Source organism: Fomitopsis serialis (genome assembly GCF_022376445.1).
Source record: "Fomitopsis serialis strain Sig1Antser10 chromosome Unknown B0H18scaffold_164, whole genome shotgun sequence".
Classification (NCBI taxonomy): domain Eukaryota; kingdom Fungi; phylum Basidiomycota; class Agaricomycetes; order Polyporales; family Fomitopsidaceae; genus Fomitopsis; species Fomitopsis serialis.
This window is the reverse complement of record NW_025955124.1, coordinates 31,190-57,996: the sequence shown is the minus strand read 5'-3', so window position 1 is coordinate 57,996 and position 26,807 is coordinate 31,190. Positions and strand designations below refer to the sequence as shown.

The following is a 26,807-nucleotide window of genomic DNA, read 5'->3' as shown; positions in this document are numbered from 1 at the left end:
CCCTTACCTGAGGACCCTCGCCCGCTGCCGACAGATGCCCAATCTATACTATCGAGATTCAAAGACGACGTGAGGACCGTGGCACGCACCAGGCTGAAGTCAAAAATACCTAAGATAAAGGCCGCAATTAGGAAAGCGGAAGATGAAATCAAACGCATCCTACAAACCCCGGATCTGAATGATAACGCCAACGCGAGGGCCGAATTGAGCACGCAACAGGACAAATTGACGGAACTCCAACGCAAACGGTACTCAGACACCAGAGAAGCATCCTCAGCACGGTACGCAATGAACGCTGAAAAGCCGAGCAAGTATTGGTCAAGCATAAATAAAGACCGGAAACCAAGAGACATCATGTACTCCCTGCACATCCCTGGCTCGGAACCCGCAAAATACGAGAAACGATCGGATAAGATGGCATGCATAGCCAGGGACTATCATGAGGCACTACAAGCCGCAGACCCGCCTGAAGACCCCGAACTGACGAGAAGGGCTGAACGAACGGTCCTAGATGCGATAGCGACAACACTAACTGAAATGCAAGGACTGGAGCTGTCAGCATGGATCACCAACGATGACGTTGAAGAAGCACTCGAAAAAGCAGGCACAGGACGGGCAGCCGGTCTAGACGGGATACCCTACGAACTCTGGAAAGCACTAAGCGCTGAGCACAAACGCAAACAAAAACAGGACACTAACGCACCATCCTTCGATGTTGTGCTCCTCCTACGCCAAGCATATAACGACCTCGAACGGCATGGCCCCACCGCTCAATCCACCTTCGCAGAGGGATGGATGTGTCCTCTTTATAAGAAGGGAGACAGGAGGGAAATTGCGAACTACCGTCCAATAACGCTACTAAACACCGACTATAAATTGTACACCAGGATACTGGCCACCAGACTGGGTCGTGTCGCGACCTCCATAGTCCACCCGGACCAAGCCGGTTTTGTCCCTGGTCGACACATAGAAGATCAGACGCAGCTCTGCAAATCGGTGGTCGAGTTCGCGGAAGCATATGAGGTCGACGGTGTCATAATTGCCCTAGACCAGGAGAAGGCTTACGACAAGATAGACCACGAGTATCTTTGGAAGGTCCTAGCAGCCTTCAATTTCCCACCGAGCTACATAAAGAAGATCCAGAACCTATACAAGAACGCCACCACGATAGTAATCCTAAACGGAGAGACGAGTGGGACTTTCCTAGTGATCCGGGGAGTGCGGCAGGGCGACCCGCTCTCATGTCTCCTGTTTGACATAGCAATCGAGCCGCTGGCCTGCATGCTACGTAGATCCTCCCTCCGAGGTATCAAAATCCCTGGAATGGCTCAGAGACTGATGACATCCCTGTTTGCTGATGACACATCAGCCTTCTTGTCCAAGGAAGATAAGTGGTCGCACCTCTGGGACATCCTCCACACGTGGTGCAAGGCGTCGAGGGCCCGTTTCAATGGTCATAAAACAGAGGTCATCCCGATCGGAAGCGAGGCGTATCGGACAGAAGTACTCAACACGAGGAAAATCGACCCCCAAAACACAGAACGCATACCAGAGGATATACACATCGCCCAGGATGGTGAGGCAGTCCGAATCCTGGGGGCTTGGGTGGGAAACAAAGTTGATGAGATCGCCATATGGACGCCCACACTCGCTAAAGTGAAAAGCTTCCTCGATCGTTGGGGCAAATGCTGTCCGTCCCTGCAAGGCAAGAAACACATAATTCAGATGGGACCCGGCGGAATGACTCAGTACCTCGCAAAGGTCCAAGGCATGCCAAAATCGGTCGAGATCGAACTCACCAAGATGATCCGTGATTTCGTCTGGGGAGAAACGAGACCCTTGGTAAGCCTTGACGTACTCCAGAAACCGCGCGACCTCGGTGGATTTGGCATCCTAGATATTGAGGCCCGGAATGAAGCTATACACCTCACCTGGATCAGGAGGTATCTTGACCTAACGGAAGCACGACCGAAGTGGGCCTTTGTCCTTGATGAAATCCTGAACTTTCACGCCTCGAGAGACGCCGGAGCGATACGACCAGAAGCCCAGATAAACAGTTTCTTGCAAAGTTGGGAACCCACGACGTCAAGTCGCTCAACACTATCCAAGCAGATCAAGGGCATCCTTAAGTCTGCAAAGAAACACAACGTCAGCTTCGCAGCCATTAAACTGGACAAGACGCTCAAAGGTGATCTACCCATCTGGTACCACCTCGGGGCCACCCCCCGCCTCCGTCGATTAAATAATACGGCCCTCAGTGACTGCCTGAGACTAGCCCACGGCGTCCGCAAGCTCACCGACTTGACTGAACTACTGGCCGGACACGACCCGGGTATTGACCCAAGAGAAGAGCCATGCCCGTGCCACTTATGTGAGGAAGCGTCCATGAACGGCTGTCGAGACCCGAGCGCCTGCATAGCCGCTGGGAGGCGCATCCTAAGTACAGTCAGACCCAAGTGGCATCCAAGCTTCACTGCCCCACTAGATGGCCTGTCGCTGTCAAGACGAAGGACCGAGCTGAACGACGCCGCCCTATTAGCCGAAGACTGTGTGACCTTCGACCCGTCGGTAACAGCACGAGGGACTGTCACAGAGGCCTTCCGGACTTTCGTAGACCCCGAGGTACATAACGCCCCACCAGCAATACGACGCCGCCCAGGACAGCAAGTGCAAGAAGAGGCATCCACGGTGGTCATCCTAGGTACGAGGGACGTCCCGGTGCCACGCGGAACAAGACGTCCGACAAACCGACATGCGGGCTTCGTCTTCTTCGGAGAGAACGACCCGCGCAACTCCGTAGTCACTCAAGTGCAGTCCGAAGCAAACTCGGGCGACGCACTTGGAGGAGTTATGGCCGCACTACATGCCGTCAAAACACTGCCAGGAGATGCGCCGCTACATCTCGTGACCACCTCAAGCTACATGCGCGAAGCGCTCACTGTCAACCTAGTAAAATGGGAAAATAGAGGCTGGATCGACGTACCAAACGCGATACATCTTCGAGCACTAGTAAACCACCTCAGAACGAGATGTGCAGTAACGACCACCGGACCGGCAACTTTGGAGAACGACAAGAAACTGGTAACGCTAGCTAAAACGGCAGCAAAAACGGCAGTCAGCCAGGGAGCAACAACACCCGTTGAACCTAACATCATACGAAAGTTCTTACTTTCTGGGGCTAGGCTAAGCACTATCACGCAATCGATAGCATATAGAGGTATCATCATCAGGAAACCTACCCCACACGAATTTGTGGAAATCTGCACAAATTCGCACAAATTTCCTGGAGACCCCATTTACTTGACCCCCCGGATTCCCTCGCTCGAATTTGCGTGAATTCACATCCAATGGCTGTCAATTGCAAGGAAATACTAGCTCAGCCATACAATTTGGGTACTTCAATTCACATTGTTTTGCATGTATTTACACGCATAACCACTACATCCACCCTACTCTACGGATACCTACAGCTAGGCATTTGCCCAGAGCACTCGCTGTTGCTGTGCCCACCCCATCGTCCGCTCACCTGGTTGCTTGCTTGCCCATCTGTCTGCCCGTCTGCCCATCCGCCCGCCTGTCCATCCATCCGTCTGCAAGCCCACTCGGGCACATGTTCGTTGGCCGTGTCTGCTTGCTGGGCATTTGCCCAGCACACTCGCAGTCACCGTACGCATGGTGGTCGACCACGCCCTGTGTCCGTGTGCTCACCCTCTCGCGCTCTCGCCCGCCTGCTCGCGCACCCACCCATCTTCCTGCTCACCTACTCATCCGCTGCAGGTGTACATGGATATCACATGTACGCCCGAGGAGATCGAGAAGGGTATATCGGCTCATGTTGAGCATGCCCCAACAAACTTCCTGTCAATACTCACGAACCCCAGGTGACCTCATTGTCCAGGTTGTTCAGCGCGCGCATCAGGCTCTCGTACACCTCGACGAGCTTCTGCCTGCTCTCGAGCGCCCCGCGCCCGAGCGCGATGTCGTCCCACGCGCCCTGCGTCTCACGCAGGTCTTCTTCGTCTGCGACCCGCCTGGGCTTCTTCGGATCGTACCACGCCACATCCTTGAACGAGGTGTGGAACTCTGGGTCTGTGGCGTCGTAGTTCACGTCATCCTCGACGTAGTGTATCTACCCGTCGTCCTTATCGTCCTCGACCTCGTCGTCCGTGTGACCGAACTCGAAGACATGCTCGTCGTCGAGCGACACTGACTCGTCCGACCCATGTTCCGACGGATCGTCAGAGAAGACCTTCTCGGTGTCGCTCAACTCGTCCTCGGCATCGTCACGTACACCTTGCACTCGGTCCTGCTGGACGGCGGCGAGGTACTCCCACCGTCTGTCCGTCGGCTGTGCCTGCACGCAGGGCATTGGCCTTGAGTGCTCGCGGTCGTCGCACTGCACGTTGCTGTGTTCTGTGTCTACGTTAGTGGACTCGTTCGCGTGCATCTTCACTCACCGGTGGACTCTCGTCCTCGCTCGCCCTCGGCAGCCACACCCTTCCCTGTCGTCCGTTTGTCATCCGCTCGTCATCCCCGCTTGTCTTCCGCGCCCGACGTCTGCTCGTTGTCCCTGCTCGTTGTCCGCGCCCGCCATCGCGACAGTGCAAGCGGATGGGCGAGAAGGTGTGGACACGGAAATTGTCAGTAGGTACGCTCGTCGTCCGCCCGCCCGTCCGTCCACCCGTCCGTCCACCCGTCCGCATGCCCGCTCGGGCACGTGTTCGTCGGCCGTGTCTGCGTGCTGGGCATTTGCCCAGCGCGCTCGCGGTCACCATGCGCGTGGTGGTCGTCCGCACACTGTGTCCGTGTGCTCGTCCTCTCACCCTCTCGCCCGCCCGCTCGTCCTCTCACCCTCTCGCCCGCCCGCTCGCGCACCCACCCGTCTTCCTGCTCACCTACGCATCCGCTCACGCACCCTATTGCCCGCCGGTCTGCCCGTCTTCCAGCCCGCTTGTCTGCTTGCCCAGTACCCGTTCGTCGGCCTGTCCATTCGCGTGCGTGCGTCCTGGGCAATCACCCAGCACAGTCGCGGGTGGCGTATGCTGTCGTCTGCCATTCGTCCACCCGTCCACCTAACCACACGCCCGCTAGTGCACTCGTCAACCCGTTAACCCGCTCACCCACCTACTCACCCACTCACCCGTTTGACTTCCCGCCCGCCCGCTCACTCTCCCGCCCCCTCGTCCACTCGTCCGCCCGCCGTCTGTCCGTCGGCCGTGCCTGCACGCAGAGCATTGGCCCTGATTCGCAGCCGGTGGATGTGCAGCTCGCCCTCGGCGATGTGTGTGATGTCGTCGTCCTCGATGAAGAGCACACACTTCGTGTGCTCGATGATCGCCAATGCGTCAGACACGAGGAAGAACTCGATCGGCGGCGTGGACTCACACTCACCTTAGCACCTGACTCGCTGTGCCTGGCCATGTCAATTGGTTGGCTTCATGCTTGTCGTGCGTCGTGCGTACGCGCGGCGGGCCGGTCAAGCTGACGTGTCAGGGCAGTCTGCGAGGTTGAGGTGACAAGCAGGTCACTCACCTGGACTGTTGGCCCTGCTAGCCGTGACCTGCGTCCATCCTCATCCTGCGGAAGCCTCTGGCGATGCTCGTGATGCATCGCTGAAGGGTGTCGCGGCGCAATTGGCGCACACCCCATCTCTTGCGGACGAGGCCGTCGGTGTGTCTCCTGGAGATCCGCAGCAGTCAGTCAAGGGCGAGACAGAGTGAGAGATGTAGCACAGGAGGCAGAGGGTAGCGGTCCCGACGGAAGGGCCTTGCAGTCTAGGAAGACTGAGAGCAACAAGTGCGTCGTCACCGTCGTGGCAGTTGTGGCTGCAATCGGCATTCGCCGAGCGCTTCGCACTTGCAACACTCGCCCACTCCCCGCCCATCTCCTTGCGTTCCCTGTCCGCCCTTCTTCTTTCTCGCCTGGTATCCGCTTTATTTCGCTGCGTCTGCTTTCTTTCTCTGTGTCCGCCTTTTCGTCTGTCCGCTTGGTCATCTTCCGAATCGCCCGCGCAGCCATCTGACTGCCTGCTCTGGAGCCTGCCAGGCGATTCCGAGTCGCTGTATCAAGACACTCGCATCCAGGAGCGGGCACCCACGGCAAGCACCCCGCGTGCAGACGCAGCACTGGCAGATGAACAGACCGTGGGCTTGGGCACAACGGCGAGTGGACGGTAGGTGCGGACGATGAGTGGACAGTGGAGAAGGGTGAACGGGCAGCGGGGACGGGCGAGGGCGGGTGCCCACAGGTGAGTGCAAGCCCGAGCGAGCGAGTTCGCTCACTGCAGGGACAGGAGGCGCCGACGTGCAGCACGGCACGCACGACGACCGCGAGCGCGCAGGGCCACTGATGCCCTGCGTACAGACACGGCCGACGAATGGTCTGCGGGCGGATCGCTCGCGGGTCTGGACGACTACACAGTCAATCACTTGCCGAGCATCCTCCCCCACCCCGGCTCTGCCTGACCTCCAAGGTTCTCGTATCGCCACTCGTCCGCCTCGCGCTTGATCAGGTGTACGAGTACTGCGAGCAGCTCGACATCGTCAATCACCCACCCGCCGCAGTCGCCGTGCCGGATCTCCGTGCGCATCGCTCTCTAACTGGGCTGCCCAGCTCACGCCCACGGACCCGCCGCCCTTCCCGCCGATCGTCTTCGTCCCCCCGAGCGCCGTCCAGAAACTCAGCATGTGGGAGTACCAGAAGTGGCCGCACGGCCAGAAACCCTCGCCGACCTCTCCCCTCGCCGCCCACTCGAACGTCCCTACAGGCATCAGCAGCTTGCAGGGCAGGAGCATGAGCGAGGGCGACGCAGCGGCGGCAGTGGGACTCGGTGTTTCCTCCACAAGCCGATCGTCGCTCTCCCCACCACTGTTCAGCTCGTCCGATTCGACAGTGATATCCACCGCCCCGTCCATCGTGCCGTCCCGGTCGATGTCGCTCTCGACCACGAGCTTCGCCTCCTCCCCCGAGGCACGGCACGCACTGGAGAAGGGCAAGGACCGCGAGCGCAACGCGTCCGAGATGCTGGCCGAGTATCCGTTCCCACGGACACCATCCTCGCTGAGCAGCCGCACGCCGGACTCGTCGAGGGTTGCCAGCGCACACTCGAGCAGGGACGACTCGCCCGAGCTGTCGAGCAACGCTGCGCGGAACGCGCGATCGACGAAGCCCAAGATCCGCGCGAAGGACAAGGACCGCGAGAAGCGCACGGACGACCGGATCGCGGGCCTCCTCGTGGAACGCACGCAGGAACGCCTGAACATCTCCGCGCATGCCCGGCCGGACGCGCACGTCGTGCAGCACCACGCGCGGGCAGCGAAGGACACGCACGCGCTGAGCTTCGCGGAGTTGTACGAGCCTGGGTTCGCGTGGACGATGACGAACATGGATATGTTCATGCCTGCACTGGGTGCGCGGAGACGGGGTATCGAGCTTGGGAAGGAGGAGGAAGAGGAGGAGGTGCCGATGGACTCGGAGGTCAAGGAGGCCCTCGCGGCTGCGAATGCAGTGGTCGAGGCAGCTACTGAAGTCAAGAGGGCGCTGGAGGAGCTCCAGCGGGCGGATGAGGTGGAGAAGGTGAAGGAGCGGCACCATTACGAACAGCGGGAGCAGCGCCAGGCAGAGAAGAAGCATATTGCGGGGCTCGTCGCAGCGCATCGCGAGCGCGACGAGGACCACGTGCGGTATGTCGCTGCGGAACGCGAGAAGGAGGAGAAGAAGGGGAAGGAAAAGGAGAAGCAGAGAGAAGAGAAGAAGGGGAAGGACCGCGACCGAGGCAGTCGTCGGTCGTCGCCTGTGGCCGAGGAGCGCGGGCACACATCACCCAAGCGCAGCGGGCGGACGAGCCCGAAGGAGAAGGAACACCGGGAGCGCGACAAGGACCGGACGTTTCCAGGACACAAAGAGCGCAAGTCGGTGCGTGTTTCGAGCTTGGTTTATGGGTGTACACTGGGTTTGCTGATCATGTGTGTTGGAGCAGAACTCTCCCAAGTTCGACGGTGCACAAGGCGAAGAGCATCATGTCGGGCGGGTGAGCTCAGGTTGGCACGCTCGCCATCGGTGGAGGCGATCCTTACTGGTCGATATAAACATGTGTTTCGATGATAGTAGCAGTTTGATTACAATACATGATACTCCTGAGACTGGGAACTGATATAGTGCTAGCTACGTGGCCTGGTGCGAGTCAGTGTCCACTACGGCTTGCAACATTAAGTGTGTAAAGCCAGGTACTAGTAAGTCGCTCGGTGATTTTAGTAAGTTCACGCCGCCAGCTTTTTCAGAAGGCGTTTACGAGCTGTTTGCACCGATTTGGAAGCCGTTTACACGGGAGGTCGCGCCGGACCGATTTGGCGCCGATTCGCGCCACATTCGCGCAGGGGGGTTTCCTGATGATGCTAGGACGAACGAAGCCGCAGAAGAGGCGGGCAATAGATAACCTTGAACTGGTCCGGAGGCACTTCAGCACAAATCACGGAATCGAGGTTGACCAACAAACCTTGTGGCGTAACCTCCGAAGCAAGGAAACTCGCCGGCCAATCTCCGATTTCCTCTGGAAGATAATGCATGGCGCAGTGCGCGTCGGAGAATACTGGGCTAACATCCCCGGGTACGAGGAACGTGCCAGTTGCTCGTGGTGTGGAGACCTTGAATCCATGGACCATATCCTGTTCCACTGCCAAGCAACGGGGCAGTCAATAGTATGGCGGCTGGCAGAAGCCGTCTGGACCAAGAGAGGTCTCCCGTGGAACCGGCCGTGTATGGAAGAAGCACTTGGAACGAACATTCGAGTTTGGAAGACAGGGACCGCACCCCCCGGAAAAGACCAGGGAGCAATACGACTATGGAGAATCCTCCTCTCCGAGTCGGTCTACCTCATCTGGAAGCTCAGGTGTGAGCGAGTCATTGGCCACGGAGACGAAGACGGATGGAGCCAATCTGAGGCGTCGGTGAGGAATCAGTGGACACATACGATGGACATGAGAATCTGGCTAGACCGAGCCATGACGCACCCAAGGTTCGGACGAGACGCCCTGAATCGTGACCAGGTCATTGCCACTTGGAAAGGTATTCTAGCAAAAGAACAAGATCTACCGAGCGATTGGACTCGCTCTCGGGTTTTAGTGGGTATTGAGCCGGGGGATCCTCCTTTCGACCCCGGTTAAACGAGCCCCACACTGGCCGTAACACGCCGTGCGTAAACTGCATTTCGCCCTGGAAGCATGGCGGGGGAACCCGCTTGCAGGCTGGTTGACTGGGCTGGTCCGATTGGCCAGTGCCACAAACCATCACAGCCCTCCAAAAAAAAAAAAAAAAAAAAAAAAAAAGTAACTGAGCAGCTGACCGAGATCCCGGCCCGATATGGCGCCTGTTGGGATGTTCAATCACCATATATAGCAGGTAGTATATGTACCCTGCACCAATGTGCTGAGCGCTGAACGTTGAACGTAGAACGCCCACGTTGCCCCACACGTACGACTCTCTTCCGACTGTGCCAACCCATACCTGGAGCTTGTGTCGCTGCAGCCCCTTTGTCTACGACACTGAAAACAGATACGTATGTTCACCTGGTATCTAGGTCGCCAGTTCCGCTTATCTCACTATCCGTATAGTAACCGCGTGGTTACGTTCGTTGCCCCGGCGCAGGCGTACTATTCATTTCTTGCTCAACATCGACCGCTACGGTGCTGAGTGAACAAACTACGTTCAGCCAAGCAAGATGTCCCACCACCACGGGCATGGATGTCATGCTCCTGCCAGTGTCGACTATCCCCAGACCAACTATGGTACGGGAGCGAAGTGGATCAAACACTTGACCCAAGGCCGTTTGGGCACTTTCAACGGCGGTCACTACGCGGATGTCAACCTTTCGCAAGTCCTGTACCACCATCGCGTCGATGATTCTGCCTACATCAAGCTTCAGGTCTGGAGCGCGCCGGGCCTGTCGAAGCCGTCGTTCGAGGAGGCTATGAAGCAGAAGTTCAAGCCGGCCAAGAAGGGAGATTCATTTGGACCATCGTGTACGTCCTACATCTTGTACTCTGCATCACATAAGTTTGACGGTTTGGTCAGGGGTAAGTCGGTAACTTTGTCAACGGGAATGTCTCATTAGCATCGTGTCTCGCTACGCTTGTGAGCATGAGGGCATGGGTGTAACACACGCAGCATCTACCATGATTGGAAAGCGAATATTGCACCCTTATCCCGCCAGTAGCAGCATAGGACCTCCTGCCCACAGTGGAAAGCGCTCGGATGGGAGCCAGTCAGCTCACAAGCGTCAGATATTTATGCAGGATGCATACTCACCTGCGAGGCGAGGCCTACATATTACTTCCTCTTTTAGAATGGTTCCAATCGAACAGACGCTAATGAAGGAAACAGACAAACCACTGGTGGAAGGTCTCCGTGACTCTGCCAGCGTACTGGGACCAGTATGAAGTGGTCCAATGTAGGTGTCTTCGGCCTATCAGGCATTTAGGCCTAGCTAATCGCACTGTTGTAGTCGAGTTTGACCCCGACTGTGAGGCGATGATCTTCACCACCGATGGCACACCCCTGCAGGGCATCACAGGCGGATGGGGCGGCGATCGTCGCGTCGAATTCATCCTTCCGTCCGAAGCGCGCAAGGCCCGGAAGCTCGACTTCATCGTCGAGTCGTCCTGCAACGGCATGTTTGGTATTCCCTGGAACGGCGACACCATCGAGCATCCCGACGTACGTTTTCCGCAGTATATTCCCAGCGTCTTGCTGACAGCCTGCGCACAATTGCAGATGAACAGGTACTTCCGGCTCGCGACGGCCGACCTGGTAGTGCCAAACCAAGACGCGTGGCAGCTCCTATGGGACTTCACGACCTTGCGCGAGATCTCCGAGACGCTGCCCGGCAATACATCCTTGCAGAACAAGGCCCTCGTCACCGCGAACACGATCATGAACACATTCGACAAGGACGATCTCGGGAGCATTGCTAGTTCGCGTAAGCTCGCAGAAGCGGTGTTTGGCGAGGGATGGGCCAATAAGGGCGACAAGATATACGAGGAAGGCGCGGAGGAAGCGACCATTTGGGGCATTGGCCATTGCCACATCGATACTGCTTGGTCAGTCCTCTCTCCGTTGGACCATCCTTCGAGTACTGACCTGCCACAGGCTCTGGCCTTACCGAGTGACGCAACAGAAGGTTGCGCGTTCCTGGTCCACACAGGTCGATCTAATGGAGCGATACCCCGAGCACCGCTTTACCTGCTCGCAGGCGCAGCAGTACAAGTGGCTCGAGCAGCTCTACCCGCCGCTGTTCGAACGTGTCAAGACGCAGGTCCTCGCGGGGCGCTTCCATCCCGTCGGCGGATCGTGGGTCGAGAATGACTCGAACATGCCGAGCGGCGAGGCTCTTGCGCGCCAGTTCATACTCGGCCAAAGGTATTTCGAGAGCAAGTTCGGGAAGAGGTGTGAGACGGCGTGGTTGCCAGACTCGTTCGGTTTGACGGGCGCGCTACCGCAGTTGATCCGCCAGGCTGGCATGAAGTACTTCTTCACGCAGAAGCTGAGCTGGTAAGTGATACAAATTTCTGATGAGTGCAAGAGGGCGATGATTGAGGTGTTCTTTTCAGGAATAACATGTGAGCAACCCCATTACGAGCCCGGTACACGTATGTTTAAGCATTGAGTTTTCAGCAACACATTCCCGCATTCGACGTTCAACTGGGTCGGCATTGATGGAACGCAGGTCCTTTGTCACATGACACCCGTCGGTCAGTACCACTATCACATCACTGGCAGTTGCTCAGACCAACTGATGAGCGTGTTCGTAGATACGTATACAGCTCAAGCCACTGTAGGCGATGTCAACAAGGGTGTCACCAACCATAAGGTCAGTTATACGCTTTGCTCCATATATGCAACAGACAGACAGACTTCTTATCTGTCAGAACCTCGAATCCTCGGATGTCTCGCTGCTCGTTTTCGGTAATGGCGACGGTGGAGGAGGCCCGCTCGCCAAGATGTTGGAGAATGTACGTTGCCTTTCCTGAAGTATTATATAGCTGCTCACAGTAACATTTTAGCTCCGTCGCATGCGTGCAACCTCAAACAACTCGCGCGAAATTCCGCCTGTCAACATGGGGCACTCGGTTGATGAGTTCTTCGACGTCGTTGCGAAGAAGTCCGATGCCGGAAAGAAGCTGCCCAACTGGTGAGTTGTTCGATATGCTGGTTAGGTGGTTGGTAACTGATGTCGTATTCCAGGAACGGAGAGTTGTACCTTGAAGTGAGATTTCCACAAATCGATGTTACTTCGTATGACGCTCAACCATTTGTGGTAGTTCCATCGGGGGACCTACACCTCACACGGTACGTACTGCAGTATAATCTGGGGATATGGTCTAAGTATCGGTGTAGGCTCTATCAAGAAGGGCAACCGCAAGTCCGAAATCTTGTTGAAGGACGTCGAAGTAAGCCTGTTAGGCGAGGTCTCGTTCAGAATCAGAGGTCTGACTATTGACATAGTTGCTGACGACACTTGCGTCGCTGTACAAGTTCCACAAGCGTGACTACGTCTACCCGAATGAGAAGATCAACGATTGTTGGGAGAAGGTCTTGTTGAACCAATGTACGTTCCATGCGTTCCTTTCAGCCAGCCGGTAGCTGACTCGCTCCATCACAGTCCATGATGGTGCGTGGTGCTCTCGCTTGCGTATGGCAGCCTCTCTGAAATGACCGACTACAGTGCTCCCGGGTTCTGCCATGTAAGCATGTTTAACGTAGCGCCTCATCATTTCTCACTGGATCGTCAGTGGAATGGCCTATGAGGACGCCGAGAAGCTGTATGCCGAAGTCCGGAAGGAAGGCACGCAGCTCCTCGAGGAGGCATGGTCGGCCATCTTCCCCGAGTCGTACCCATTATCCAAGACCGCTGCTCTGAGCAGACGTGGGACCCTCATGGGTTTCAACACTACGCATCTTGCTCGGCGCGACGTCGTCAAGGTCCCTCTCACCTCTGGTGCGGCCAAGCTGAAAGCGCAAGTCGTTCAAGCTTCGAAGGACGGAAGCTATGGCTATGCACTGATGGACTGCTCGGAGGGAGGCCAGTTGGCGGCGTCGTCAGGCCTGTTCGCCGACTGCATGCCAGTCTCCGGTGAGTGCATCTCCTCTTCATCCGACACCTGTCGCTGAGCTTATTTATCACGATCAGTCTTCACGAATGGATCGGGTCATTTCGTGTTGCGGAACTCCAGTGTGCAGCTTACCATCTCAGAGGGCAGGATCTCCAGCTTGCTAGATGTCGAACTCGGGTGATTACTCAAATTCCGATGATCTGTAGAGCGCACTGACGGTCGCGGGATAGCCGTGAGCTCCTGACCTCGGGTCAGACTGGTGGACTCGTCATTTTCCACGACAGACCGAACTACTGGGACGCATGGGGTGCGATAGTCCAACCAACTTGTGACTGACTACCGACTGACTCGTTTTTTACGGATAGATGTCGAGATTCACCACCTTGAGACTGTTCAACCGCTTGAGTTCTCCAACATCTCTGTCGTTGCAGAGGGTCCTCTGCGAGCTTCGATCAAGTCTGAGATCAAGTACCGCCAGAGTACCATCAATGTGACGGTAGGTTGCACATCGCGCCATGATCATTGTAAAACGCAGGTCTGACTACTCCGTTACAGATCTCCCTCGACGCTATCACTGGTGAGTACCATGTTTCACTCCAGCAATTGTCGAGGCTCAAACCATGTCGTCAGCATCGATGAAGAAAGACTCGCGTTCGACGTTCGTATTTGATGCCGTCGTGGATTGGCATGAGAAGCACGAGTTCCTGAAATGTAAGTATACATCTCTATCAGCTGCAATCGTGGGCTCACAATCAATAGTCGAGCTCCCGCTCAACCTTCACAATGACATGGCGACCTATGAGATGCAGTTTGGATATGTGCAGAGGCCTACGCACAACAACACGACTTGGGATATGGCGAAGTTTGAAGTGTGTGGTCATAAGGTCTGTGCGCGAGACATGCCCCTATGTACGCTACTGACAAAGCTTCAGTACGCCGACCTGAGCGAATTCGGTTATGGCGTCGCTATCCTGTCTGAATCTAAGTATGGTTTCTCTTGCCGTGGAAACGTCCTCCGCATCTCTCTTCTGCGAGCGTCTACGGCTCCTGACGAGAACCAGGACCAAGGTAGGCAATCCTTACTTCAAACGAACTTGCATGCTAATCTAGTCATAGGGATACATGAGTTCTCGTGGGCCGTCATGCCACATGCTGGTCACTTCCTGGAGTCAGATGTCCCGCAAGCAGCGCAGTTGTTCAATTCACCTTTACACAGTAAGTCCAAACAGTTGCATGAACGGCTTCGCACCTTACTTTGCATCGTAGTGCGCTTCGTGGCAGAGAGTGGAGTTCAATCCCCGATGCTTCTCAAAACACCGCCCTTCGCAGTGGAGGGGGCTCGGAACGTTTTCCTGGAGACCGTGAAGCGCGGATTAGACGATCAATTCGATTCTAAGAGCGGGCCGACGACGGTGGTTCTGCGGATTTACGAGGCATTCGGTGGTCATGCCCAAGCATGGTTGAAGATTGCTAAAAACATCCCAGTGTCCAAAGCTTTGGCGACTAACTTGCTTGAGGACGAGGAAGCAGAGCTGTCCTTCTTTGACGCTGAAGATCACGCACACCATGCCGTGAAGCTCAACTTTCACGGCTTCGAGGTCAAGACGATCAAGATTGTCCTGGGCCGATCTGACACCCATACGTGAGTTCACTGACCTGATGAAGTGGCTGTCCTCGCTCACAGTTATGTAGTGTCAGTGAAGGCCCCGATAACTGGATCACAATCGACAAACCGTCCTCGGTCTAAGCAAGCATGATGATGCCCATCATACCTCGCACTGATCCCTTTGCGTCGATCTAGCGGCTTGCCCATCTTTGTATCTTGTAAAACAGAGGACATTACCGGTCAAGCGGCTTTGTATGGAGTTTCTTGTGTGTACAATCAGACTTTCTGCGTATCTCAACAACTAGCTACTGACTGATGTTCTACGCTCTCAAGCGTGAATCTACCAATAGCATACGCACTGGGCTTCTTGAATCGCCCTGATTCGTGCTTGATAGGCTTGGCTTACACTGATGCAGCTGTGTTCAGCGGTCAGATGGAAAGGCATGCCTCCAAGTGCTACTTATGACGTCCATACATACCTGTGGATGAATCGATGGGCGAGCTGCTGACTCAACGGCGTCAGCACAACCAGTTTGAGGAACATAAAATGCGGTTTGTTGGCGTACCTTCGTAGCATGGCAACTCGGACTGACGTTGAATGCTGCGCATGTCAGGTATAAACATTCAGCCGTCTTGAAGAAGTAATGCGGGCAATACCATCAAAAGCGGTAGTTCATGAGAGCAAGTATTGGAACGCAGCGGCGCAGCCCCATCCGTGTAGTATGAGTTGCGAAACAACCACTATGTCAGCCGAAATGTCAAGCGAACGTTGCCGATCTCCATCAAACACCAATCCGACCACGGTGAGAATGCAGTGTTACTGTAAAATTTGTTCACAAAGCCATGCTTATCCCGGCATCGGATTTACCGTCAAACAGTGATCGATTGCCTTTGATTATTTGGATTGCTTCCCCCTTGGTACGACCCCCTCTCTCGAGTCCGCATCGAGCGCAACAGGTAAGTACTGTCTACTCTGACGAGCATAGGTGAACCGCACGTGGGAACAACGGCTATAATATTTGATGCATGCCTCAACCGCCTTGAACCGCACGTTGTGTCGCGTAGTCATCAAGTTAAGGAGCCTGGTCGGGTGGCGGTGCTGCTCTAGGTTGCCTACCCACTATCGTTCCCGAATCCCCATCCTTCAAAAGGTCTCTCAACTATCTGGCGGCACGCAGGACCCTCGAGTTGAACCACATCGGTCGACTCCAGAACTATGCATCACAGTATTTCTACCTCGAAAGTCATCTATTCGATGCTCCCATACCAGCTCGGAGGCAGCCGACCACACGGTAGATTGCTGTATTCGCCTGTATATTGATGAAATCACTAATTTACAATGATTTGCCTTGTACATAGACAGGAAAACATCTTCACCCCCACTATGGCATCCATTCGTTCTGTCGTTAGGGCCATCGCTGATTTTCGGCCTCGTTCTGCTAGGAGCTGTGGCAGGGCTAGAGGTCTTCGTCCGGCTATCAGACTTGCACACGGGCTTCCCAGTACCGACCACCACATTGCAGAATCTAGCCACTTATCTGCCTATCGCATCCGTTATTGTGATAGGGTGGGTTTGGCAGGCCTACGCAGTGGAGGTGAAGAAACTTGCTCCGTGGGCATCAATGTCCGCAGGTCCAGTACCTTCAGATGCCTCCGTCCAGCTGGACTATACCGGTGCAAATCCATTGGTAGCAATGGCATTAGCTATACGCAAGCGACACTACAGCATACTGGTTTCCACCCTAGGGACGTTGGCCGTCGCTGTGTGCTCGATCGTCGCCGCAAGCATCTGGGACATAGAACCCACTCCCCGTGTCCTCCCCGCTAGTTTGCAGCGCAGTGGCACCTACAACGGTTCATCCCTCGAGGGCACCGCGGACATTGCTCACTCTCTCAGCCGCTACCTCGCACGGACAGTACTACAGCTCCCGACACCCTCATGGATAACCGATGACTACGTGATTTCTCCTTTCAACTCAAGTAGCATAGAGCCAGGGATGATTCTTTCGGGGACGACGCAAGGCTATAATGCCAACCTCACGTGCGAGAAGGCCGATGTTTCACTCTCCAACAATGGCACGAATGTTACGATCACATACGCTGGAGTGTCGCAAATGGTGCCGTGTGATGTGTTTGTCGACGAGCCCGGAAACTGGACATACACTGCGGATCCCTATCGTATGTCTTTTGAGCCGCGTTATCATTGTCTGACCATGCTAATGTCGCCGTTTGTACCACAGTCTATACGGGAAAAGTGTACAACTGGACGGTCGGGTCTAGCACCCCTGCTGTACTCCTAGCGACCCAGCTACTTCCTCCGAACAACTGCGCTTATGCGACCGCTGTCGGCTGTGTCGCGAGCTACACGGTCAGGGACGTGGTCGTCTCTGTTGACGCTGAGACCGCAGCCTTCAACCGCACGCCACGCGCGGCGGGCACAGCCTCCAGTGTATCATTTCCCGGAGGTGGATACCTTTTACAGACCATCGACAACAACAACGGAGTGACTGGCTCGCCTTGGAACTCCGAGGCGCAAGGACACGCCGACAACGACGACCCTTTTGCCTACATACCGTGGTCAACTTCTCCTCCTGACATAAAGGAAGTGGGAAACTACAGTCCTTGGTTCCACCTTCTCCGGCATCTTCTCCTTCTAGACCCGCAGCAGCTCATGGATGCCGAAGCCATCGCACAGGGCTCGCAGAAGATCTTTAGCGATATATGGCGGAACGTCATTCAACCAACGTCCGCATCTGGCCTGTTTCAGGGCACGGCCGCGGTCGCGGACCAACGCCTTAGTAGCCGAGTCGGCTCTGTCAGAGCCATCCAAGTTTGTCTTTGTGTTCTGGCTGTGATCGCCGTCTTCGTCGTCCTCTGGAGGCCGCGTGCCTGCCTTCCTCGAGACCCGTCATCCTTGGGCTCCATCGCCCTAATTCTTGCGGAGAGCGAGGGCTTGGCCCGCAGACTGGAAGGCACGGGCGCCGCTAAGCCCGATGCCTTAGACAGTCATGTACGCGATTCGAAATACCAATTGGCAGTCGACCCTAATGGCACAGTGGGCATCATGGTCGTGTCCAATGAGACGGTACGTGGTCTTCACAAAAGTGAATTTAAGTAAGACGTTTCTTACCTCCGAGCTATAGGATGCCGACTCTTCGGCCTCAGCATCGTTGGTTCCACCCAACGGCTCGGAGCATCGATTCGACTGGACACCACCCGTATTATATCCAGTAGCGAAACTCGCTTTGGCAGTCATCGTTCTAGCCCTCATTGCGGTCCTGGAGCTGCTAGTGCAGCTCAGTTCCAAGCGCAGCGGCCTGGTTGATTTCAACGGACACCGTGCCCAGAGATATGCATGGTCATACGCTGGGCCGGTCATACTCTTCCTGGTGGGTCTAGGCATAGAGATCTTCGACTCTGCGGTTCGAGCGATGCACCCCTTTGTGCTCCTGCGCCGCGCTCCTCAATCAGGAAACCGACTGACGTACGACCCGCTTCACCAATCGGTGATTACATTACCTTTCCACGCGCTCCGGCATCGACAGCCTATGGTGCTCATAAGCACCTTGGCTGTGCTCCTCCTGCTCGTCGCGAAGATCGCGGTTGCTGGTCTGTTTACCATTGATCAGGTAACGCGCGTCACGAGTGTGCAGGTCGGTCTGAATACCACGTTCGCCTGGAACAATACCGCCCTCGCCGATACCATGGCTACAGGCATCACCGCGCCCCTCCTTAACCCCAACATTCCTGGCTACGAGTCGGGTGACGACAGCTACGAGGTTCCCCCACTACAGCTCATCGTCAATGCGGGCCTGCAGACACCCAACTGGACGGCCCCCAAGATTGCCGTGGGTGCGCTCTCCGCGGATCCTAACTTCCAGTATCTGCCGGCTAGTTCGAGATTGACGGCGCGCCTTCCCGTCCTGCACAGCGACCTCGTCAACTGCACTGCTCCACCATATATCAAGCGCGGCGGCAACGCTAGCACTGGTACTTTCGTCGTTCTACCGCAGATCCCCTGTGTAGCCGACTATGGAGGAGCGGGAACTAGCGGCTTGGACTACGTCGTCACCTTGGACGAAACCAGCTATGCAGGCGCTGTTTTTCCTGTCCCCGGACGCAGTGATGGTAATGACGTACAGCTCAACTGCTCAACTATCTTCTTTCTTTTCGTGCGCAGCGACGATATAAATCTCATTGCATGCAACTATACCATGACTCAGTGGGTCGTCTCCCCGTGACATTCGATTTGATTAGCTCACGGATGAACTGTTGCAGATCTACGATGGAGGTGGACTTGGCTATAGACTCCCCCACGGGTTACCACGTCTTGGCGGTCAACCGAGCTTCGGAGCAAGACATCACAACGATTGATGAGTTCAGCCAAATGCCACTCATCTTCAGTGGCTTGCCCTCACTGGACTCTATTACCGACTTGGCCTATACTCGCAACAACAGTGCCAACGAGGCATTCTCCGGCGACGTACCGTATGAACTCTTCCACAGCGGCCCGTTCGACTATCTGTTCACCGCCATCACTGCCAACATGTCAGACATGGACTCCCTGCTCGACCAAGACTCTCTGATCACTGCTGTCCAGTCCCAATGGTCGCAATACTTCGCGCGCCTCGCCGACTTTTACATGCGAGTCCCTGCGGACGGGAAAACGGCAGTGTCAAGCGTCTTGGCAGCTCCGCAGCAGCGCATCTTCATCGAGCCCAAACCTGCACGCATCCTAGAAGGACTACTGGCGGGGATATTCGTCTGTGTCGTGACGGTCTCGTTCACGCTGAAAACTACGGGCGTTCTTCCGCGTCCACCCTACTCCATCGCATCGCGCATGAGTCTTCTAGCGGGGAGCGAACTGCTTAACCTACCAGAGCTAAAGGAACCTGGCTCACAGCAGGTGTCGACCAATATGCTCGAGAAACGGCTGCAAGGGACGTGGTTCAAGCTGGGATGGTGGGAAGACGCTACAGACGGAAAAGGATTGCGGTACGGGATTGACGTGGATGGCGCTGATCGTGACACGGAAGTGTTGGACGACTATGCGCCTGGCGATCTGCAGAGTCCGCAAGCCGAGACTTATGAACTGGTGAGTTCCATTTCAAGTTGCCGCCAAGTGTAGGGCGAATTGAAGGCTGACGCTTAGTCCTCTGCAGCGGCCTAACCTGCCAGTGCACCAGCGGCTTGGCCGAAGCATTTCAGATGACATTGAGAAGCTGGTTAGTCCCTCAGACACTTAACACCCCCTATAACACTGTGGGCGCCGCTACTATGTAGTACTGCCGAGTCCACGTTTGGATCCACGACTCGCATGAATTAATCCGGAGAATACGACTGAAACGACTATTCACATCTTCCATGATACCTATTTACATGTAAAAAGCCCTGTTGCAGTCTCAATTGCGGAATCTCTTAGTACCAGTACTTCGAAGCGGACCATCCAATTCTTTCGCGCGCGCGCGAGTGTGGCGCAAGTGTAGTAGCAAGTGTAGCGACAGTGACGGCACTCAGCCACCGATCTGCTTTCAAGCGGTATCGACTCATCACAGACGTCGGGCCGACTCTGATCCACGTTGACTTCATTTCGCAACGATTACCTTCCCGTAACCAACTTGTCAATGCCCTCCGATTTCAAGCTCAAGCTTCAAGCTGAATGTCGCGCTCAGATCAAACATACTCTCAGACCACCCAAGCAGCACCGACGCCACGGCCTCCGGATCGAGTAATCGACGTGCCGGCGGTGGCGGGGTGGGACCCGCCGGCCAAGCTGAACGGAACAGCAAATCTATCTCTTGACTACCTCTTCCTCCTGAGCTTTCTTGCTTTCTATGCCTGTTTCTCGATAGCAGCTCCGGTCTTGTTAGAAGAGGTCCTCGCTGCGCTATACTGACCAGCAGACCGACTTCCTGCTCAGGAGAGTTCATTGATCCAGCGCTGGTCACTCCGGGTTCTGCTTACATTCCCCCTCCGAAGCGCGAACGCAGAAGGGCATCTGAAGCTTGGACCAAGTCCTTCTTTCTTCGCCCAAGGAGCAACCAAGGAGAAATGACAGCTCTGAACTCAGGGTCGAAGACCTCGCGGTTCCCAACATTACCATGGGGAGTCGCTCCCCCAGCCCCGCCGAGGAAACCGTACTCACCGGAGAGAGTGCTTGAGGACATCCCTGGCCTGAACTATGCGCTGCACCTGTTCCTGTCGTCACAGATGGTAGAATCCGAGCAGTATTGTGAGGAGTGCGATCCCAAGAGGTGCGATTCATCGTATACATATTGACTGTGCTTCACACAGCCAAATAGCGAGCACCTCTACTTTGCAACGGGCTACGGCCTGATTCAGTGCTTCAAGGGCCTGATGTCCTTCGAGGACGAAGTACGCCTTTGCGCGCGCAGGAGGTCCGAGAGCTGATCATCTACCCCTATTCTGTAGGATCTCCTTGCCGGTTTGAACCACGTCAAGAATGGCAATGCTGTCGCGAGTCAGCATCGGAAGCGAGTTGCATCCTTGCCAACGCGACTAGCAGGTCTCGTTTTAGGTTCCTTGAATACGTCTGGCGTTGGATGGATTAAGAGCATGACACTCGTCGAGCGTCACGCGGAACTGGTCTACGCAGAAAGCCTATTTGAGAAGGTGAGCATCATTTATAATCCTTTGAACACCTCCCTTAGCTTGAGTAAGGCGTTACTCGGCATTGTCTACTCCGGAGATTGGCTCGCCTTCATCAAAGAAGCGTGAGTACTTGTACCTCTGCGCACATAACCCGCCTTGATCCCCGTCGGCCAGACTGAACCTCCGCACGACGATCAATATCTACCGCCAACTCGGACAGTTCGTCGAGGTGGCCGACGCGGAGGCGCAGGCGCGCGGGGACGGACCAGAGGATGCGTCCATTGATGCGCACTTTCGCTCGGGTGTCTGCCTCGGCGTGGGCATGTCAAACGTGATACTGTCGCTGATGCCATCGAAGGTACTCACGGTGATTGAGCTGTTTGGGTACAAGGGCGACCGCCATGCGGGCCTTGCGTACCTGATGAGGCCTGGAGGGTGGTCGAAGGACGCGCCGGAACCGGCCGTTGGTATCGGTGCGAGGGCTCCTCCTGGCTTTAGCTGGGAGTACATCTAACGCTGTGTGACAGAGGTGGAAGGAATTCGCCGTCCTATCTGCGACATGGCGCTGCTTCTCTTCCACCTTGTCTTCTCGAGCTTCACTTACGACGGTGTCGACATCTCCATGGCGCAGAAGCTCCTCGACTACCATCAGAAGCAGTATCCGAATGGTTTGTGCGTTCTACCCCCGCTTCTCTGCCTTACACTGAAGCTGTCATATTTCAGGCGTCTTCTTCCTCTTCGGCCAGGGCCGACTGAGTATCTGCCGGGGTCAGCCCGCGCAGGCGATAGAGTACTACCGGCGTGCGGTGGCTGTGCAGGATCAGTACAAGAACATGCACCACATCTCGCACTGGGAGATCGCCGTCGCGAATCTCTCGCTCTGGGACGTCGCTGCATCGCTCACAAACTGGCGCGCGCTTGCTAAGGACGCGACTGTAGGCGATTCAGAGCGTCTCCTGTGGATATTGTACTGACTACATATCAACTAGTGGTCCAAGGCTACGTATACATATGGCGTCGCTGTCTGTTTGCTTGAGCTCGGTGACGAGAAGCAGAAAGAGGAGGCGGACAAGGCAATGAACCAAGTCCCGAACCTGCGCCAACGCATCGCGGGCAAGTCCATCCCTATCGAGGTCAGCTTTCCTTTCTCTTCATCCCTGTTCATAGCACTCATCAAGCGCTTCCTCTAGAAATTTGTCGCCCGCAAAGCGCGCAAGTTTCACGAGCAGAAGGGCCGGCTCGCGCTTGCCGCGCTCGAATTCAGCTACCTCTTCCTTTGCATCCAGCATGCACCGCGAAGCGTCATTCTCGCGCATATACTCCCCAGACTAACGCGCTCCTCGCGGAGCTCCAGGGCTACTGCGGCAAACCCGCAGCGTATGACGGGTGCTTCTGGGATGATTGGTGTCTCGCGCAGTTCCTGAGAGGCGTGTCTCTGCGGTATATTGCATATCCGGTACATCCTCTATCATTGAGTCACATTGTACTGCATGCTCATCTGTGCAACTCGCGCAGGATGCGGATACGGTGGTGGACCCGGAGGAGAAGCTCGGCATGTCACAAGCTGACGCGGAACGTGATTCTGTCTTGGCTTTCGAGGAGATCTTCAAGGACGGCGACAAGATAACGCTCGACCATTATTTGAACTATTACGCTCGTATGTGTCGCTCTTCGCATGATGCGTGTCGTGTTCCGACCGCTCACTACATCAGACTTCGAGTACGGTCGCCTTATGGCGTGCAAGGGCGACAAAACGAGCGCCAGGGAACATCTGGAGCTCGTCATGTCTGGTATGCCTCCCATGTGTCTTGTAGAATCGATGCTGAACAACGGTCAGGAAAATCTCTCGAGGGCCCTGGAGTACACAGAAAGGGCAAGTACAGCATGGAGGTTTGTACCTATCTTTTGTCTACAACGACCTGCTCTGACTGATCCTCTTACTACCAGAATGCGCTTCACGTCCGTACACACGCCGCGCTCGAGGCGTTGGATCGTAAGGACCGACTTTAGGTTATTGACGATCATGCTGTCACACATCGGACCTATATATGACATGATATATACGACATCTCTGCACTTAGCCCGGGTATATAGACCGCGATCTGGACTGTCTTGTCGTTCGTAATTGTTGCTGCTGCTTTCGCTGTCGTAACTTATCATCCGTGTATCCGCGGTATATGCCGCGCATCTCTAAGGGTCCAATATAGCTTCAACGTCTAAACCACGCTCATTGTGAGGCTCAACTTCATCCCGCTGCTGGCAAGAAAACCCCATAACTCAACAACTGGTACTACATATTACCCCGCGATCTCAGAACCACAGGCAGCGGGCCCTTTTGCAACGCAAAATAATCCCTCAGGTCCCTCTCCCACTGTTTTACATCATAGCCCTCCACCAACCGCATCTCAAAGCTCCGCACCATCCACGCTAATATCATCCGCATCGAAAGCAACGCAACTGGGCGCCCTACGCAATTAGGCGGGCCACTCGAGAACGGGACGAACGCGCTCGTGTTCGTGACGACGTCGGGATCATCCTTGCGCAGCCAACGCTCGGGCCAGAACCGGTCGGGGTCTGGTGAGAAGTAGCGCGAGTCGCGGTGTAGGACATATGGAGGGACGAGGATAGAAGTGCGTTCGTCGATGACGAGGGTGGGGCTGATCTGGTGTGTCCCGGTGCCCGGCTGGGGTGCACGCTGCAAGGATGTAGGGATGGAGGGGTAGAGGCGGAGGCTCTCATTACTACATCGCAAGTAAGGGCACGCAGACGGTCATGGTACATCGATGATGACTTACATCACGGCATTGAGGTATTCGAGGCTCGAAAGCTTGGCTGCGTCGACGGGATCACCGGCGCCAGGCGGGAATGCCACGTCGACCTCCTCACGAAGGTGTTGATAGACGTCTGGATGGGCGAGGACGCAATAGAAGGTGTTGCACAGTGCGACCGCAGTCGTGTCCGAGCCTGCGAGCATCGCTGTGACTGCGTTTGTCATGATTACCGGGAATGGTGTCTGCTTTTCCGGGTTGGGCACTTCGTCGAGCTTGGACATCATGTAAGTACGATGCCATTAGTAAGGTGACAATGGGACGGACTAGGTGGTAGAAGAGATCATTCGTTACTGAGCCCTCCTGTAGCCTCTTGGTGACACACTTGAACGCGAACTGGCCTAAAGCCTTCATGTGCTTGCCGACCCAAGGCAGGTATGGTAGTACAGGCGCCACCCAAGGAATCTGCTGCGTAAGTGCAGGTAGGCTGTTATGCGCGCAATCTACCAATCAGTTATCTTGAGCCAGAGGAGCTGCGCATAGGACGGCTTACTGCAGACCTGCAACCATGGTACGGTAGATGCCATCTCTGTCGCCGTCGTGCATGAGCTCGAATCCACCTCCGAACCTGCTAGTCAATTAGCCACTTCGCCATGGAATGATACAATTAACCACGTACACCATATCGCCCATGAAGTCAAAGCTTCGGGCAGTGGGTAAGAGAATCGAACACAAGCAGCGAAGATGGGGAGTCTCACATGCAGTAACTCAACCATAACGACAGATCCACCGATCCGGTTGCACCTTTTTGCTTTAGTTCGTCGATTAGCTGTGCCGCTCTGCGCGCCAGGATGGGTTCGTAGTCCTTCATAGCAGCTGGCGTGAACGCGCGATTCCATGTCTTTCGGGCTTCTGCGTGGCGATCCTTGTACCGGTTGCCGATGAGGTTTCCGCGATTGTTCTTCGCGCCTGCGCCCCTCTTTCCGGAGATCCGGCGGCCCTCCCAAACTGTTCAAGCTCATCAGCGGAAACTCAGCGACAGGTTACCTGAGGAGTACATACGAGGTCCTTTGGGCATGCCTTCGGAACCCAAGATACGGGACAGCAGGTCTACATCTACCACGGACAGCTCGTTGGGACCTACAGGCAGATGAGACATTTCAACAGTAGATCCGCTCATGCAACGAACCGATGCGAACGATGGGTCCATATGTAGCATGCAGTTGCCGCGTGTACTCGTGCAACTTCCCCGTGTTTGCTGTGTAGACCATCCATAGCTTCGTCACTTTGCAAAGCAGAGGTCCCGGATAGATAGTGAGAGGGTGCGTTGATGATAGGCGGTATGCTATGGTAGCTAGTAGGATGGAGCAGTAGTATGCGGAATACGCCACCAGCGAAGCTAGCAGAGTCGAGCCTATTTGTGCCCGCAAGACAGCCGCGGGGAGTGCTGGGACAAGTAGCAAAAGCGCAGCCAACCACTCAGCATTTTTAGCCAGAGATTCGTGTGGTTGGAGCACCGTCCGGTGAACAGCCTGTTGCAAATCAGCTCACCCGCTCAGGAAGAGGAGATGATGATGCTCACGTATCCGAGCAATGCAGCTGTGAGGGCACCTCCGAGAATTTCAAGGGAGGGCATGTCTCGAGATCCTCCAATGCAGCTTGTAATCCGCAGTGGTAGGACAAGACGGTAGAGCTACTGGTAGTGAACGTTACAAGTGCAGTGGCTGCGTACAGTGGTACTTATCAGCCGTTCGACATGCACAATAGCAAATACTTCCGAGTGAGAAATAGCCTTATGGATGAGTGCCGCGAGCAGAATCAGCAGCCTCTAACGTGGACGATATGAGGGTCATCCACGCGCGATCCAGGCGTAGATGAGTCTAAACTTTAGCACCTGAGAACAATCTGCCAGTGAGAACTCGCAGCGTTTAGGCGGCCGAAGCGAGCAGTGGAAACGGTACGTGTATTACGTAAGATGCTGGCACATAAGTATGAACTTCGTGATATTTGGCGCCCGCTCCGAGTCCTCTCACCGCGCACCGGGCGCATCGCTGGTACTTGTCTTTTCTTGTCACATACGGTTCCGAACGCGCTCAGATATCAGCAAGCTATGTTTGCAAGCCTCAGCAGAACGTCGTCACTCTGCCGCATGAAATGTCCCATGTGAGCATGTGAGTGCAAGGGCTGTCATCGAGATTGCTGCCATGCGAAACATGTGAGCTCATCTACTAATAGAAGCCAGAAGCTGTTTATAAACGGAGGGCGAGAGCACACACTACTTCCTGACAGATGCTGATGAGGACTTGTGCTAGGTTTGTGTTAGGTCGTTCTCCATCCAAGATACGGGATGTGTTGGACACACCCAAGACACTCGTTGAACAGTCAATCGAGGCCGATCCGTTGAGCCTATTCACCTCTCCCACTCGGTGCGCTTTTCTCTGCCTCGGCCACATCTAGCGGTGTGGAGGTTGAACGTGAGGCGACGTGTACTGTATATATGGCACTCTTCTTCACCCATGCGTTACAAGAAACACTAACCAGTACTTTCCGCAGACACAGAGCAGAAGGGCCCCAAATCTCCATCACAGGGTGTTCCCCACGCTTGAGCAGAGAGCAATGCAGTGCCTAGACGGCGTTCCCCGGCGATCATAGCGGTGAACATGGCATGATAGAACTTTCTGTCAAGAGTCTGGACATCGACATCCAGTGGCCCCG

At 55.4% G+C, this 26,807-nt stretch overlaps 8 protein-coding genes across 8 annotated transcripts; 7 read left to right on the top strand and 1 right to left on the bottom strand.

Annotated features, from left to right (window-relative positions):
• Window positions 1-2,193: 2,193 nt before the first annotated feature.
• Window positions 2,194-2,910, top strand: B0H18DRAFT_865532 (uncharacterized protein; the record flags this gene model as incomplete). The annotated part of the gene is made up of 1 exon (XM_048039757.1): window positions 2,194-2,910. A coding segment is annotated over one exon (717 nt), but the record flags the coding sequence as incomplete, so codon positions are not given.
• Window positions 2,911-3,516: 606 nt separating this feature from the next.
• B0H18DRAFT_1046048 (uncharacterized protein) lies at window positions 3,517-3,994 on the top strand. Its single transcript, XM_048030776.1, has one exon. It carries the CDS (start codon window positions 3,673-3,675, stop codon window positions 3,883-3,885), a length of 213 nt encoding a protein of 70 aa, XP_047886473.1. The 5' UTR covers window positions 3,517-3,672; the 3' UTR covers window positions 3,886-3,994.
• A 441-nt stretch (window positions 3,995-4,435) lies between these two features.
• Window positions 4,436-5,138, top strand: B0H18DRAFT_138700 (uncharacterized protein). Its single transcript, XM_048036821.1, has one exon. It carries the CDS (start codon window positions 4,612-4,614, stop codon window positions 5,074-5,076), a length of 465 nt encoding a protein of 154 aa, XP_047886472.1. The 5' UTR covers window positions 4,436-4,611; the 3' UTR covers window positions 5,077-5,138.
• Window positions 5,139-6,432: 1,294 nt separating this feature from the next.
• On the top strand, window positions 6,433-8,219 carry B0H18DRAFT_138672 (uncharacterized protein). Its single transcript, XM_048036820.1, has 2 exons — window positions 6,433-7,914; window positions 7,979-8,219. Exons 1-2 carry the CDS (start codon window positions 6,685-6,687, stop codon window positions 8,150-8,152), a joined length of 1,404 nt encoding a protein of 467 aa, XP_047886471.1. The 5' UTR covers window positions 6,433-6,684; the 3' UTR covers window positions 8,153-8,219.
• A 1,496-nt stretch (window positions 8,220-9,715) lies between these two features.
• Window positions 9,716-14,853, top strand: B0H18DRAFT_1125680 (glycoside hydrolase family 38 protein; the record flags this gene model as incomplete). The annotated part of the gene is made up of 26 exons (XM_048035047.1): window positions 9,716-10,070; window positions 10,499-10,710; window positions 10,768-11,093; window positions 11,143-11,544; window positions 11,604-11,612; window positions 11,668-11,744; window positions 11,805-11,863; window positions 11,922-12,005; window positions 12,057-12,184; window positions 12,238-12,259; window positions 12,315-12,342; window positions 12,391-12,443; window positions 12,499-12,601; window positions 12,656-12,664; window positions 12,719-12,737; window positions 12,786-13,126; window positions 13,184-13,283; window positions 13,337-13,413; window positions 13,472-13,602; window positions 13,662-13,683; window positions 13,737-13,817; window positions 13,866-13,990; window positions 14,039-14,174; window positions 14,223-14,321; window positions 14,373-14,748; window positions 14,799-14,853. The coding sequence occupies 26 exons, from the start codon at window positions 9,716-9,718 to the stop codon at window positions 14,851-14,853; spliced, it is 3,429 nt and encodes a 1,142-aa protein (XP_047886470.1).
• Window positions 14,854-15,761: 908 nt separating this feature from the next.
• B0H18DRAFT_138450 (uncharacterized protein) lies at window positions 15,762-20,021 on the top strand. Its single transcript, XM_048036819.1, has 6 exons — window positions 15,762-16,004; window positions 16,072-16,890; window positions 16,953-17,797; window positions 17,856-18,934; window positions 18,991-19,807; window positions 19,875-20,021. The coding sequence occupies exons 1-6, from the start codon at window positions 15,929-15,931 to the stop codon at window positions 19,956-19,958; spliced, it is 3,720 nt and encodes a 1,239-aa protein (XP_047886469.1). The 5' UTR covers window positions 15,762-15,928; the 3' UTR covers window positions 19,959-20,021.
• Window positions 20,022-20,319: 298 nt separating this feature from the next.
• Window positions 20,320-23,334, top strand: B0H18DRAFT_1145542 (uncharacterized protein; the record flags this gene model as incomplete). The annotated part of the gene is made up of 14 exons (XM_048035685.1): window positions 20,320-20,966; window positions 21,015-21,087; window positions 21,145-21,345; window positions 21,394-21,446; window positions 21,499-21,797; window positions 21,852-21,992; window positions 22,048-22,259; window positions 22,314-22,457; window positions 22,515-22,701; window positions 22,752-22,780; window positions 22,840-22,981; window positions 23,037-23,114; window positions 23,162-23,214; window positions 23,272-23,334. Exons 1-14 carry the CDS (start codon window positions 20,764-20,766, stop codon window positions 23,332-23,334), a joined length of 1,878 nt encoding a protein of 625 aa, XP_047886468.1. The 5' UTR covers window positions 20,320-20,763.
• Window positions 23,335-23,614: 280 nt separating this feature from the next.
• On the bottom strand, window positions 23,615-25,728 carry B0H18DRAFT_1125678 (cytochrome P450; the record flags this gene model as incomplete). The annotated part of the gene is made up of 9 exons (XM_048035046.1): window positions 23,615-24,065; window positions 24,120-24,367; window positions 24,420-24,579; window positions 24,646-24,720; window positions 24,772-24,795; window positions 24,851-25,100; window positions 25,155-25,232; window positions 25,282-25,624; window positions 25,675-25,728. 9 exons carry the CDS (start codon window positions 25,726-25,728, stop codon window positions 23,615-23,617), a joined length of 1,683 nt encoding a protein of 560 aa, XP_047886467.1.
• Between the last annotated feature and the right edge of the window lie 1,079 nt (window positions 25,729-26,807).